This window comes from Sander vitreus, chromosome 10 (assembly GCF_031162955.1).
Source record: "Sander vitreus isolate 19-12246 chromosome 10, sanVit1, whole genome shotgun sequence".
NCBI classification, from domain to species: Eukaryota; Metazoa; Chordata; class Actinopteri; order Perciformes; family Percidae; genus Sander; species Sander vitreus.
Window position 1 is genome coordinate 24,016,725 of NC_135864.1, and position 15,133 is coordinate 24,031,857.

Consider the following 15,133-nt stretch of genomic DNA (forward strand, 5'->3'; position numbering starts at 1 on the left):
TCATTGCTGTTAATCTTGTTTTATTCACTGTCTCTGTATTGTTTTCTAGTTGCAGTTTCCTTCGCAAACGATGTTTCCAACCCATACACATTCAAATATGCTTAGTGCTCCTTTATATATTTTCAGTTCATTCAAATCTTATACCATCGTCACTGCTGTGACAACACAACCTCTGTGGCCCTAAGTCTATATGTAACGCACATGGTTAAAACAGCCATCAGTGTTAACAATCTATTTTGGACTGTCTCAGTCAAAATGTGCACAAAGACATGTCATAAACACATTTGTTGACATAAAAAATATATATATTTAGCCTTATTTGTAGATGGAGGAAGGAAGAGGAAACAAATCAGGTCTGAAGTGGTTTAGTTTTTGGACAATGATGGAGGTGTGGGGCACATAGGAATAGGCACACATACACACAATTAAACAGACACAGGAAACATATACAAAACAGACATATACAGACAGGTACAAAAATGTATATACAGATGAGAGAAGGTGCGGATGAATAGAAATGGCATATTGCACAGTAGGAGGTGACAGAGTAATAGATAAATAAATAAATATGCAATGAGCAGAATCCTCAGTTTGTTTAAAACATATCCAGCCAGCTTCCCTTCACACACTCCATCCATTAACTGGTCCACACAGGAAACAACAGGCCCTGCGTTGTAACAACCCCCCCCAAAAAAAAGGAAAAAAAACACACGCTAAACCATAAATCATTTTACAGCCTGTCTATTTATTCCTGTACATGGTCCTGGCTGTGAACCAGACTCTGGTTCGCATTTACACCGCTAGGGGTCGCATGAGCTCCGCATATGCGCCGCTCTCCCTGCCTCTGTGTCCCGCTGCTCTGTGGCTGCAGGAGAGTTAATAACGGCTCAACTCCTGGCTGTAATTATAACGCACATACAGCCTTAAGAACAGCACATGAATGGGGTTGCGAATGATTCCCTGCATACATATCACAACATTTGCATGTATTAACCCGGTCAGCCAGTCCTATCGTGAGGCTCACACAGGTCCCTGCCACCAAGTCAACAAGTCCTCCACTCACTCTGTCTGTGTGTCTGATTGTCGCACATGGGTCCGTTATGATGCGCTTTACATTACGGACAGGTGGGGAGTGGGACCAGGTATGGCAGCTGATGGGTTAAAGCCCATGTCGGTCTCTATCCCTCTTCTCTTTTGCGTCAGGTGTTGTGAAGAGGAAGGCCAGTTGGAGCTCGGATGGAGGTGGAGCGACATAGAGAAGCAGTGAGGGAGCCATGGGGCCGAGCGGGCTTCTGACAGGCAACCCTGATGTCCAATCAGGAGAGAGCTCTCAGCGTGACTTAACAGCCGCGGGGGCTGAGAGGGGGAGGCGCGATGCGGGGGGAAAAAAAGCAAATAGTTGAGTGAACAGCGTCAGTAGAGAGTGGAGTGGAGGGGACGCAGTGAGGACAGGGTGCCAAGAGGAGACACAGAGACACACAGCCAGAGAGTCTGACTTGTATTCTCTGATTAGGGAGCCTCGCAGAAGAGAAAAAAAAATAGCTCTTATTTTTTTTCTTATATGGATATTGATTTCTTTTTTTCTTCCAACTCCTTTTCCAGACTGGCTCCATCACAGCAGCAGCACTGCGCTTCATTGGAATGTGCGCCGTAGCGTCTCCGGGACACATCTGAAAAGCAAGACAGCCGAGACAGAATAGAAAAAGAGCTTCTGCAGTCATTCAAACTCCTTTAAGAAATCTGAATGCCTCTCTTTTAATGGGACAGATTTCCCTGGACGCCTTACACATTTTCTGGAGACTTTTTACGCATTTTGGAGACTTTGCCGAGTTAAATGGGTGATGGAAACGGACATTTTGTCTATTAACAGAGGATCATAAAGCTGTATAATATTTTCTACCCAAGTGCACTTGTTTTCCCCGGCGATGATTGTTCTTTTGATTGCCCTGTGCATCACGGATGGAGTGCTCTCTCAGATACGCTACTCGGTGCCGGAGGAGGCGGACCATGGCACACTGGTGGGGAATATCGCCGAGGACCTGGGGCTGGACCTTACCAAACTGGCGTCCCGACGCTTCCAGGTGGTGCCCAGCTCTCGGACACCGTACCTGGAGGTGAACCTGGAGAACGGCGTGCTGTTCGTGAGCGAAAAGATCGACCGGGAGCAGATCTGCAAGCAGAGCGCCAGCTGCCAGCTCAACATGGAGGTGTTCCTGGAAAACCCGCTGGAGCTCTTCCGCGTCGAGATCGAAGTGGTGGACATTAACGACAACCCGCCCAGCTTCCCGGAGACGGACATCACCGTAGAGATCTCGGAGAGCGCCACACCGGGCACCCGCTTTCCGCTGGAGAGCGCCTTCGACCCGGACGTTGGCTCGAACGCTTTACGCACGTACGACATCACCACTAACAACTACTTCTACCTGGATGTGCAGACCCAAACGGACGGGAACAAGTTCGCGGAGCTGGTGCTGGAGAAGCCGCTGGACCGGGAGCAGCAGGCGGCGCACAGGTACGTGCTGACCGCGGTGGACGGCGGCCAGCCGCCGCGCACTGGCACCGCGCTGCTGGTGGTCCGGGTGCTCGACTCCAACGACAACGTGCCGGTGTTCGAGCAGCCCGTGTACACGGTGAGCCTGTCGGAGAACGCACCGGCGGGCACGCTGGTCATCCAGCTGAACGCCACCGACCTGGACGAGGGTCTGAACGGGGAGATCGTCTACTCCTTCAGCAATCACATCTCCAGCCGCGTCAAAGACCTGTTCAGCATCGACGCGCGCACGGGGCGCATCGAGGTGCGCGGCGAGGTGGACTTCGAGGAGAGCAGCCTGTATCAGATCTTTGTGCAGGCGAAAGACCTGGGGCCAAACGCCGTGGCCGCGCACTGCAAAGTGCTGGTCAAAGTCAGCGACGCGAACGACAACGCGCCGGAGATCACCTTCAGCACCGTGACAGAGTCGGTGAGCGAGGCGGCGGCCCCGGGCACCGTCATCGCGCTGCTGAGCGTCACGGACCGGGACGCGGAGGAGAACGGACAGGTGCACGTGGAGATCCTCGGCGACGTCCCGTTCAAGTTGAAATCGTCTTTTAGGAATTATTACACCATAGTGACCGACGGCCCGCTGAACCGCGAGCACGCGGACTCCTACTCCGTGACTGTGGTGGCGCGGGACAAAGGGACGCCGTCGCTCACCGCCAGCAAATCCATCCGAGTCCAGGTGTCGGATGAGAACGACAACGCGCCCACCTTTACGCAGACCGTTTATGATGTGTATGTGACAGAGAACAACGTGCCGGGCGCGTACATCCACGCCGTGACCGCTCTGGACCCGGACGCCGGGCAGAACGCGCTCATCAGCTACTCCATTCTTGAGTGTGACATCCAGGGCATGTCGGTCAAAACCTACGTGTCCATTAACGAGGAGACGGGCTACCTGTACGCGCTGCGCTCCTTCGACTACGAGCAGCTGAAGGACTTCACGTTCACGGTGCAGGCGCGCGACGCGGGCAGCCCGCAGCTCTTCTCCAACGCCACAGTCAAAGTCATCATCGTGGACCAGAACGACAACGCGCCGCTGGTGCTGGCCCCGCTGGGGAAGAACGGCACTGCCAGGGAGCCGCTGCCCCGCTCCGCCGAGCCGGGCTACCTGGTGACGCGCATCGTTGCGATGGACGCGGACGACGGCGAGAACGCGCGGCTGTCCTACAGCATCCAGAGAGGGAACGAGAACGGCATGTTCCGGATGGACTGGCGCACGGGGGAGCTGCGCACGGCGCGGCGGGTGTCGGCCAAGCGCGACCCGCAGCAGATGTACGAGCTGCTGGTGGAGGTGAGGGACCACGGGCAGCCGCCGCTGTCCTCCAGCGCCAGCGTGCTCGTGCTGCTGGTGGACAGCGTGGCGGAGGGCCGCGGAGCCGGGGACCGCGCGGGCACAGCCAAGGCCAAGGAAGGCACCCTGGATCTGACCCTGATCCTCATCATCGCCCTGGGCTCCGTCTCCTTCATCTTCCTGCTGGTTATGATCGTGCTGGCAGTGCGCTGCCAGAAGGACAAGAAGCTCAACTTTTACACCTGCCTGGCCAGCGAGTGCTGCCTGGGGTGCAGCTCGTGCTGCTCGCGGCAGGCCCGCGCGCGCAAGAAAAAGCTCAGCAAGTCGGATATCATGCTGGTGCAAAGCGCCGGCAGCGTCAGCGGGGCCGGTGGCACGGCTCATGTGCCCGTGGAGGAGTCAGGGAGCTTCGGCTCGCACCATCAGAACCAGAACTATTGCTACCAGGTATGTCTGACTCCAGAGTCTGCCAAAACCGACCTCATGTTCCTAAAGCCACGTAGTCCGTCTAGGAGCACAGACACCGAGCACAACCCGTGCGGGGCCATAGTGACAGGGTACACAGACCAGCAGCCTGACATCATATCAAATGGCAGCATTTTATCAAACGAGGTAAGAGTCCCTCTCATACCTTACAGTTTAACCCCCCTCCCCATCCCTCCCATCCATCCCTTCTATTCTGAGAGCCCTCAGCATGCCTACACCTATTTGAACACTTCCCCACATTAGATCTAATCTTAGATTAAATAGACTTTATCGATCCCAAATTGGGAAATGTCAGTGCTACAGCAGCAACATCTAAGACACACAGCACACATACAGAATATGTATGAGTGAGAAATAATAAATAGGATGGAATACAAGAACAACAATTCAAAAATAAATAAATATAAATAAATAGATGTTTAGTTTAGTTTATTGATATACAAATACTACAGATTAATATGCACATAATCAATAAAAGATGTAATGGAGAGATGAAAATAAAAAAAACCTCAGAGGGGATCAATCTGGGAACTCTCCAATGCATATCCGATGGAGAAAATACACAGGAAAGAATGTGCAAACGTGTATACAAGTGGCGAATAAACATCAGAAGCTGAACCCCCCCCCCTCGGTTCAGTGACAGGTGTGAACATGGATGTTATTGAGTACTATTACACACCGTATGCCACATTATTACCAGTTGCTGACATGTTGCCTTTAGCAGTCCTCAGGGAGGTTGGCCTTCAAACAGCAATGCCTGCATGCTTATGTTGTGCTCCCATGTAGGGCTGCAACTATAACCATTATTTCCATATTCGATTAATGTGTGGATTGTTTCCTGGATGAATGGATTAGTGGGTTGGTCTCTAAAATGTGAAAAATGTGGAGCAGTGTTTGCCAAAGCCCAAGATGACGTCCTTAAATGTCTTGTTTTGTCCGTGTCAAAGATATTCAGTTTACTGTCACAGAGGAGAGAAGAAACTAGAAAATATTCACATTTAACAAGCTGACATCTCATTGATAAATCGATGCATCCTTGCAGCTCAACTTCCGAGGTTTTGAGATTATGGAAATCAGAATAAGAAAAGTGTACAGGGATGATGTATGGTGGCTCAGAGACTGCTGGCTGCTGTGTGTGTGTGTGTGTGTGTGTGTGTGTGTGTGTGTGTGTGTGTGTGTGTGCGTGCGTGCACGTGTGTGTGTGTGCGTGCACGTGTGTGTGTGTGCATGTGTGTGTGTGCGTGCGCGCATGCAGGGCAGACAGAGCACACCTCAAACACACACTCCCCATCAGATATGAGTAGAGCTGTAACAATTCCAAATGTTTCTTTAATTGTCTCAGAAATAATTGCGATTAACAATATAATTGTCTGTTTCAGTCAAATTTTAAATTCATGTATTGCTTTTGCAAACAAATTCAAGTTTTGAATGAATCCCAGAATACATCTTTTGGTTATATATTACTCTTATGTGACACAGATAATGTAATAACACAGGTAAACAGCCTATGAAGTAAACCACGCCTCTTTATTATCATAAATCATTGTATTTCTTTTTCTTGAATGAACATAAAACTGACAATTGCCATCAACAGTCATACCCCTTAGGACCTTAGCTAATGTTGGCAATCAATTGCGGTTAAACAAAGAAACGGCGATTATGTAGAAACAATTGCGATTAGACAATTATGTAATAATTGTTTCAGGCCTAGTGTGTGTGTGTGCGCGTGTGAGTTTGAGAGAGCACGCTTCAAACATACACTCCTCATCAGATATGAGTGATATGCAAGGGTGTAACTTTGGTTTGAGAAATGTGTGCGTTTGGGGGGGGGGCACACAAAACATGTGGTCTGGAAAAATGTTTTCTATTAGAATCCCATTTCCTGCATTTCTACATAACTTTAGGGACTATGGTGATACAAAATCCAGGAAATAATTAAGTTGATCATAATGATTCATTCCTCCAGAAAGATTTTGCCCTAGGTGATATGTATAAATGTTGAACAGAGTTCCGATTGATTCCATAGCATCAACAGTGAACTGTGTGGGCTGTGTCCCTCGCGGTTGGACGCTGCTGATGGTAATCATGTTACAAAAAGGCGCTGGAGCGACAAACACTGACGTTGGCCCCTTTTTTTTTCTTCTTTCAGACCAAACACCAGCGAGCTGAACTCAGCTACCTGGTTGACAGGCCGAGACGTGTCAACAGGTAAATATGGACCCATGTATCTGCCGACTGCTTCTACTTCACTCACCGATAACTCTCATTACTGTGATGATGCTCTAGATGATGAGATGGGATGATGAAAGGGGCTGGAATAATCATAACCACTGTTAGTTGAAAACATCCAAATGCTAAGTGAGGCTTTGATTTAAGTGGAGATACTACAGAGCAAAAATAGAATTTTTTTGGGCGGGGGTTATTCTGCCTTCTTTGGATGTTTGTGGAAAACAGACATCCAAAAATATACATTAAGGTGTATATTTTACTACACCTTGTCTATTTGTGTCTGTAGATTTCTCCTAAATTCACCAAAGTTAGCATTAGATAATGCATCATTTGCATATTTAAACGTTAGAATTTCAAAAAAAAACTTGCAATGCATAAAATAATTGTCTTAATGTAAGTATTCAACTGAGGAAGTTCTGTTGTTTAAAATGTTTTACCCCAATCACCTGTAGTGTCTTGCAAAATGTATGGCATTTTACAATCCATATCTTTAAAGGCTGTTTTCTCCAAATGAGTTTTTTCTCAGACTCTGAGTCAGAAATCTCCACTTCAGTAGAACTTACATACACCAATCTTTTGCAGTGTGATTCCTATCTATATTTTCAAGCTTTTCACAGTTGGGGTTTGTCCGTGTATCATTCAGAGCCCGATTTTTCCTTGGTTTCAGTTCAGCGTTCCAGGAGGCGGACATGGTCAGCTCCAAAGACAGCGGCCACGGGGACAGCGAGCAGGGAGACAGCGACCACGACGCCACCAACCGAGGCCATTCCTCCGGTAAGAACTGGCTCCAGTGTGTGCGTGATACTGCCTCTTTCTTCACTATGGCTTTACTTGATTGAAGCTGCATGTTCAAAGGGCAAATGGATGGCTCTCTATGGCTTCTATAGGACTGGAGTGGGCTTTTGCTGATTAGCATGCAGTCACTATGCGCTGTGGGTCCAGGAGAGGATTGCTGCCTGTCTCTCCGCTGCTGCATTCTGGACTCTTTTTGCTCTGTAGCATTGTGTAGGGCGGAAAAATTAAAGCTCAATTTAATTAGGGCTATAGCACAGGGCTGGCGCCTGCATCATCTGTGTCTCACAATCAGCTTTAATGCTGATGGTGTTGTACTTTGAGACGTACTGATTTCTCTCTAGTGGCACAGTGGCTTGGGATTTGCTGGTAGGCCTAGGAAGGAATAAAATCTGGAAAAAAGGATGGCTAGTAACAGACAGGGGTGGTTCGGGGGGTGGGGGGGGGCAAGGTGGCCAGTGCCCCCTAAGCCTCGACCCCCCTCCGGTCTGCCTAACTGTGGCAAATATTTTCATACGTTTTCAACCCCAACCTAATCCCCAAAGATGGATATTATTAATTTGCAGTAATACATATAAATGTAGCTTAGTCTCTCATTGCCAGACCTTCCCCTTCCTCCACAGCGCTGCAAAGGAAGGTCTGGCTAGTCCACACAGCATTCCGGGATGGGAGAAAAACGTGCTCTGGTTTATTGGCATTTCCTTAAACCAATCACAATCGTCTTGGCTGGTGCTAAGCGCCGGACGGAGCCACAGTGCCTCTGCAAAATAGCCTCGGGAAGGAACTTGTTTTGGTAGAACATGTGTACGTTCAAAAGTTGTTTTATTCGTGCAACAGAAAACTCAGATTGGACAGATAGTCTAGCTAGCTGTCTGGATTTACCCTGCAGAGATCTGAGGAGCAGTTAACCATAGTCCTAGGAAGCGTTAGGTAACAGAAATCCGGTCGAAAAAAAAGGACATCTGGCGGAATATCCGGCAGCAACAGGGCAATCCTGGAAGTGGAAGGTCGTGGATATAGACTAAATGTAGCTTAACACTGAATGAGTATTCTTGTGTTTATTGTTATAACTGTATCGTTAGTCTTTTGTAGAACCAAATTAGGGCTGGGCATTATATCAATATTATATCGATATCGTGATATGAGACAAGATATTGTCTTAGATTTTGGATATGGTAATTTCGTAATATGAAGTGTTGTCTTTTCTTGGTTTTAAATGCTGCATTACAGCAAAGTGATGCCGTTTTCTGAACTCACCAGACTGTTCTAGCTGAGCTAGAAGCTAAAACAGTCTTTGCCTTTTGCCTTTACCCACTCAGTCATTGTATCCACATTAATGATGATTATTTATCACAACTGTGTAAATATTTTGTGAAAGCACTAATAGTCAACCCTACGATATCCCCGCAATATCTAAAAAAAACTAAACCAAATCTTTGTAGGGTTGTAACACTTGCGATAAATACATTTGGTACCCCCTAAAATAGCCTCGCCCCTCCATTTGAAATGGTCTAGTAACAGAACCAGATCCTGTCCCTGTGAGCCGGGAACATGTCTCCTAATATTTGTCTCTGTGTTTTTCTGACACGTGATGATTTAACGTTGGCTGGGCAGAAAGCGAACCCCGCCGCCGCTGTTTTGTAAATACGTGGCAGTGTTAATGAGCAGCCGGCTCCCTGGGAGCTCGGTCACTGGGTGCCGGAGACCACTCGATGAGACGTGACAGGCGTTTTAATGAGGCCGTGCTCGCACTGGAGTGCTGGGAAGCGGACCAAATAGGTTGCGGCCGTAGCAAACAAAACAGACGATTCATTTGTTCATTAAATTAATTAATGCATTCATTCATGCAGCTACTCTCCAACTTGCACTCTCCCCCTGTAATTCTCTTTCCCCTCCCTGATCACATTCTTCCAAACCCATCCTCTTTTTTTCTTTTCTTAATCTTCCTAAAGGAGCTCGTACAATAGGGCCCCACTGAGTTCTGAATGCTGGTTTTATGTCTTCATTCAGTGGCGAGCTTTCTTGGGTGCGGGACGGAGCCTGTCATAGATAGATAGATAGATAGATAGAAGTACAAATACAAGAACACCTACTCAGCCTTGAAAAACAATGAAAACAACATAGTTGTACAAGTAGAGAATAAAAACATACAACCAGCATGCATACATAGAATATATGAAAAATATAGAATGTATATAAAAAAATATGTAGACTAAATACACATGCAATTTGTGCTTTAGTGCAATAGTGTAATAAATTAGGTAATGAAAGTGTTATATGATTTTGTGTAGCTATCCGTGCAAGTCACCTTTTCTGGTCAGCAACAGTGGTGGGGGGGGCCTAGCCACATCCACTGTCACTCCAGTAGGCCTGGATGTGTTACACAGACCATAGGAAATAGAAACACGCACACAGCTAACCTGTTTCAGCTCCAACCAGCTCAGAGTTAGACCCTCACAACTGCTTTACATTAAATCCTTTTTCACCACTGTGGAAGTGTTCGCTCCAAATCTGGACTGAGGCAGCCAGCAGCTTTATGTAGATGGAGTGGTCCTATTTTGAGTGCATTAGCATTTCATGTGAACGCTGCCAGCCAGAGTTAATATTCTGTTATGAATAGTCGCACTCTGTTATACAAGTAGGGCTGAGAATCTTTTTAAAATGCATATCTGATTTTTGGTATCTATACCAAAGGGATACTTCTTTTGATGCCTTACTTTGAGGAATATAAACCCTGTTTATCATTTAAACGTGCAGTAGGTAAGACTTATAAAGCTAACTTTCTGTCATATTTGCTGAAACTGACCCTATGTTTGAGTAGAACTACATGAAGCAGGTAATTTAAGAAAAAATCCGGCTCCTCTGGCACCACCTACAGCCTGTTGTGCAATTTGCAAAAATCCACCGCTCCCTGTTCAGATGCACCAATCAGGGCCAGGGGGGGTGTCAATCACTGCTCATGCACACGCATTCATTCTCCCTTGTGGGGGGAGGGGCTTAGGAGACTGTTTTGGGCTTTAGCGGAAAGGGGAAGGGACTGAGAAGTTGTCGATGTTCAAATTTTTTGGCTAAGTCCTGGATCTTCGCAATCCTACCTACAGCACCTTTAAGAAAATACGCCAAAGTTGTCAAATGTTAAATGTTGTCTGAACAAAATAAAAAAATAAAAGAAAACTATATCTACTATGAATCTGAGCGGACATTTGATACCAACTTTTTCTTTCTCTGTGTGATGGATGCATTTCGGTCAGTGCTACAAAGGTAGTTTCAAGGTTTCAACTAGGGCTGCAACTAACTATTATTTTCATTGACCATTAGTTGTTTAGTCTCTAAAATGTGGATCAGTGTTTCCCAAAGCCCAAGATGACATCCTCAAATATCTTGTTTTGTCCACAACTCAAAGAGTTTCAGTTTTTTCAGTCACAGAGGTGAGAAGAAACTAGAAAATATTCACATTTAATATGCACCATGTGAGCATAAAATAATAATAAACGTATTAAAACTACATTTTAACACAGGGCACTTATATATACCAATTTGATTCAATTTTATTGTCATTGAAACAATGTGCAAGCACATATGTAACGAAATGCAGGTCATTGCTTTCCAACAAACAGTGTACATGCACAGTACATTAAAACAGACACATTATTGACATTAAGATTATGTACAGGCTCAGAATTATTGTCAATTATATTATAAACATGCACATTTTGTAAATGTACTTGTGCAAATGGCATAGTATGTATTAAAGTACAGTAACAGGAGGAGGAACAAGCATCGCTGCATGTGACGCTAGTTAACACTACACCTAACAGCAGGTAATGTTAGCCTAACGTTAGCTAGTAGCTGGATTAAATACGGTTAAAATGCTGACAGCCAAACGGTGTAAAGTGTGACTGTGCGTTCACTTGAAGCTGTTAAGCCTTGTGGTGCATTCAAAGTTACTGTAAAAAAACTCTTTATTTATTTTTATTTTTTATTACATATCAGTTCAGGCACCGTTTAAGCACCGGCACCATTTTAAAAGTTTAGCACCGGGATTGGAAAAAATCTCTTCATTTATTTTCCAGCTCCTACTACGAGAGCCATCTCTGTATAGCGTAGAGTTTTTCCTGTGTGTCTCTCCAAGGGTGTCGGACCGGGGGTGGGAATGGGAGTACCCAGGGCCCTCCTGAAAAGATACTAGAATGAATAGCTGTGTATGCAGGGAGGGGCCATAGAGAATACCTTTCTACAGGGCCCAGAATGTTGTGCTACACCCCTGCTGTGGACACATGGTAAATGTTGTCCAAACACAAGCAGCTGTACAGGAACTTTAAAGTGTGAAATCCGGAAGGAAGTATTTGATCAAACATGAACAAAAATCTGAATCTAACCACAAAGTTGGCGTCAACATTTAGCACAGATTCAGTCGTTTGTTGCTATGGACACATTTCAGTTGGTATCACACAGACATTGAGGTTTTAAGTTCTTTTTTCACCCATGTTGGACATTTTCATTCCCACTCAGGTCTGAGCCAGCCAGCTGCTTTATGTCCTGTTTTGAGTGCGTTAGCATTTCATCGCCAGCCCGCCTGTTCACACAGTCCCACTCTCTCTCTCATACACCGAAGTGTGCCGTGTTGTCGGTCCAGTTGGGATGCAGGGGCAGGCCCAGCAGCGCTGCACTGCTGACTTTGAGTACCCTTGGTGTAGCAAATAGGCTGCGGCTACTTTGTTGCAGAGTTACCAGCCAGCTTAGTGCCTTTAAACAGATTATTTGCCGTGCATTAAGTCTTTGTTTGATTAGGATAATTGATAGCGTGGCTTAGAGACCCACACTTCTGCTCCATCAACGCTGAAAAAAATGAACACAGGCTTTACTCTCTGTGTGCTAATGTAGTTTGTCAGCAGTGAGGGTATACTCAAAGTGCGTCAGTGTTTAATAAATGCTAATGTTGAATAAACATAAAATGTTCCTGTCATCCATCAGTGTGGCGTGTTAGCCTCTTCCCTTTGGCTCTGACAAGGGACGTCAGGGGGGAGGAATTCACTCTCATCTGTTTTTTGTTTTCCAGAGAGATGTTTTTTGTCCATGTAATCAGATTCATGGGAGGCGTATTGGTTTTTATCTTGGATTTAAAGCATGAGCATTACACATTGACAGATAAATACTCCAGTGAGATTAGTTTGAACATATTGAACATGCTGGAGACAGGCCTCACAGTTTACCCTCTTTGCCCCATCATTTGTCTGTCTTTTTTTTGTCCTTTTCTGCTGTAGCTGTGGTTGTATTTTTGACCACCAGCACTACAAGATGGTTTACACAGTGATTTGTGTTCTCTTTTTTCCCCACTGCGGGCTGCGTTGTCGTGCCAACATTTTCTGCTGCTTCACACTCTTGTTCCCTGATCCAAACCACTTGATTATTCCTCATCAAGGATGCATTTAAACAGTTACAGAGTTCAGGAATCACCCGCAACGGATGCATATAGGATATATATATATGTCAAACGATTACATTTTCTTAAACGCGATTAATCGTTGAATTTCTATAGTTAATCGCGATTAATCACATGTTTTATCACACGATTAAAATTCTATTATTTTACTGTTTTTAAGTACATATTAACAATGGAAAGCCATTCTTACCAGTGTATCTTGATTGGGAATCAAATGAATGCAAAGAAAGTGACTTTATGAACTTGATTTTAAGATTTGTATTTGTTTATTATATATTTAATCTAGTCACACATTTGAATTTAACAACAACTTTGAATGCACCACCAGTTTCACTGAACGCACCGTCTGTGCTTTTCCGACAACAGCAGCTGCAAATTGTTACATCCCGGTGTCGGAATCCTCTACAGTGAAATACAGTCACACTTTACACCGTTTAGCGTTAATGCTGACAGCCCTAATATATATATATATGTGTGTGTGTGTGTGTGTGTGTAAATATAGCATATATTTATTTTTCCAAGGGCATTTCAGTCTTTGGTAGAGAGTGACAGAGAGAGAGAGGGGGGGTGATTTGCAGTAAAGGTCAAAAGCAGGATTCACGTGAACAAATACTTCACATTATGTGCCATCACACAGTGCAGTGTGCAGATGCGTGTGTGTGTGTGTGTAGTTCTAGCAGTGATGATGTGATGGCCCCATCCTTTAATGATGGATTATTTTAGGCTACATTTACATTGCAACGTTTTGGTTTTTAAGCGGAGCTTAGAGCCAAAAGCGATTTCCGTGCACTAAGGCTGTCCCTAACGATTATTTTCGTCGTCTTTTCGATTAGTCGATTAATCTAACAATTGATTAGCATATTATTCTAAAGATTCTTGAACTGAGCTTTGGCGAATCAGTATTTTTACCTTTAGTACTTGACATAAAACTTAAAATGGCTATGACATTTCTTTCATCACTGGAGTAATATGCAGTCAAGGTAATCACTGTCAAAGTTATTTTTGCATCAGTGTGAGGCAAGGAAAATAATTGAAACACAGGGCTCCAGCCTACGAAAGTGGCCTCAATCAGCAGTGTGTTACCTCCTCCAGTGATGGATCGAGAATTAACATACAGTTATAGAAATGAAAAATCTTGGAGATTAAAGATTTAAGTAAGAATGGAAATAGCATATTGTAAAACAGAATACTCCACTACAAGCCAAATGATTCCTGCATTCAAAATGTTACTCATTAGGCATAACTCTCAAAATATATTACTGCTTTCACATACACATATTATTACTCTTCCGCTATATCCATGGCTCTTACTGACATGGATTTTTACTCGAGTAATGGACATGTAGTTTCACTTTCAGACATGCATATTTTATATTATAAAGAATAAATGGATCTAGCATGAAAATGTATGTAGGAATACACTAAGTGTATGTAAAATAAAGTATTGTAAGGTATTTTATTGTGTAACCTGTCGTAAATGTTGTAAGTGAAATACCTTACAATATTATGTATTCTATGATGACTTGCATTATATTTTCACTCTTACAGATGTCTCTCTTTGTGAACATATATTCACTTTGAACTACATGGACAGTATGCTCTATTTCATACAGAGCACTTGTACGCACTGTATAAATAAATAAAAAAAAAAAATGTAAAATGAGTAGGAGCATATTTACAGATATGCTCCTACTCATTTTACATTTATTTTATTTTATAGATACATCTATAGCAATGCATCACATTTTATGAAATGTATGCTTCAGGTCAAATCTTGGTATTCAATGCAACAACGCATAACAATAGCTGTCAAATAATTGTAGCGGAGTAAAAGTACAACTAGATTGAAATATTTCAACTAATGTAGCAGTACTGGAGACATGCTCACATAGCAGAAACTGCAACCATCTCATTTTACTGACTGATTTAAACGATGAATCAGTTATGAAAACTGTCGTAGTTTTTTTTATTATCAAGTAATTGTCTAATTTCAACTCACAATATTGGGATCCCTGTTTAATCATATGGACATCTATATACATAAGGATGTGTGTGTATTGTGGGGGGGCTTGAATGTGCTCAGCTTAAGCATAGGTCATATTTGTGGTACTCACCATTGTGGCTGTAGGATGTCCAATATGTGGTACGGCACTGGTGCATTATTTTTTTAAGTTGATACAGCATTGTGCAATACATAAGTTATAGATGACAGCATGATTTAATGGGAAATGTGCAATCTGGGTAGAATTAAGTGCAATATGAGAGGGAGGATTTGCAGCGGGTTCTCTTTCTTCTGTGTGGGGGAAGGTTGGGGGGGGGGGATCTTGTCTGAGGTTTATTGAATGGTTATTGA

At 44.4% G+C, this 15,133-nt stretch overlaps 1 protein-coding gene across 1 annotated transcript in view; it reads left to right on the plus strand.

Moving 5' to 3' along the window:
* The first annotated feature begins 1,433 nt into the window (after positions 1 to 1,433).
* The window catches only part of pcdh10b (protocadherin 10b), a 24,321-nt gene continuing 10,621 nt past the window's right edge, over positions 1,434 to 15,133 (plus strand). The window contains exons 1-3 of the mRNA XM_078261015.1: positions 1,434 to 4,442; positions 6,466 to 6,524; positions 7,213 to 7,319. Coding sequence (XP_078117141.1) covers positions 1,926 to 4,442; positions 6,466 to 6,524; positions 7,213 to 7,319 — 2,683 coding nt within the window. The 5' untranslated portion in view covers positions 1,434 to 1,925. The remainder of the gene's footprint in view (positions 4,443 to 6,465; positions 6,525 to 7,212; positions 7,320 to 15,133) is intronic.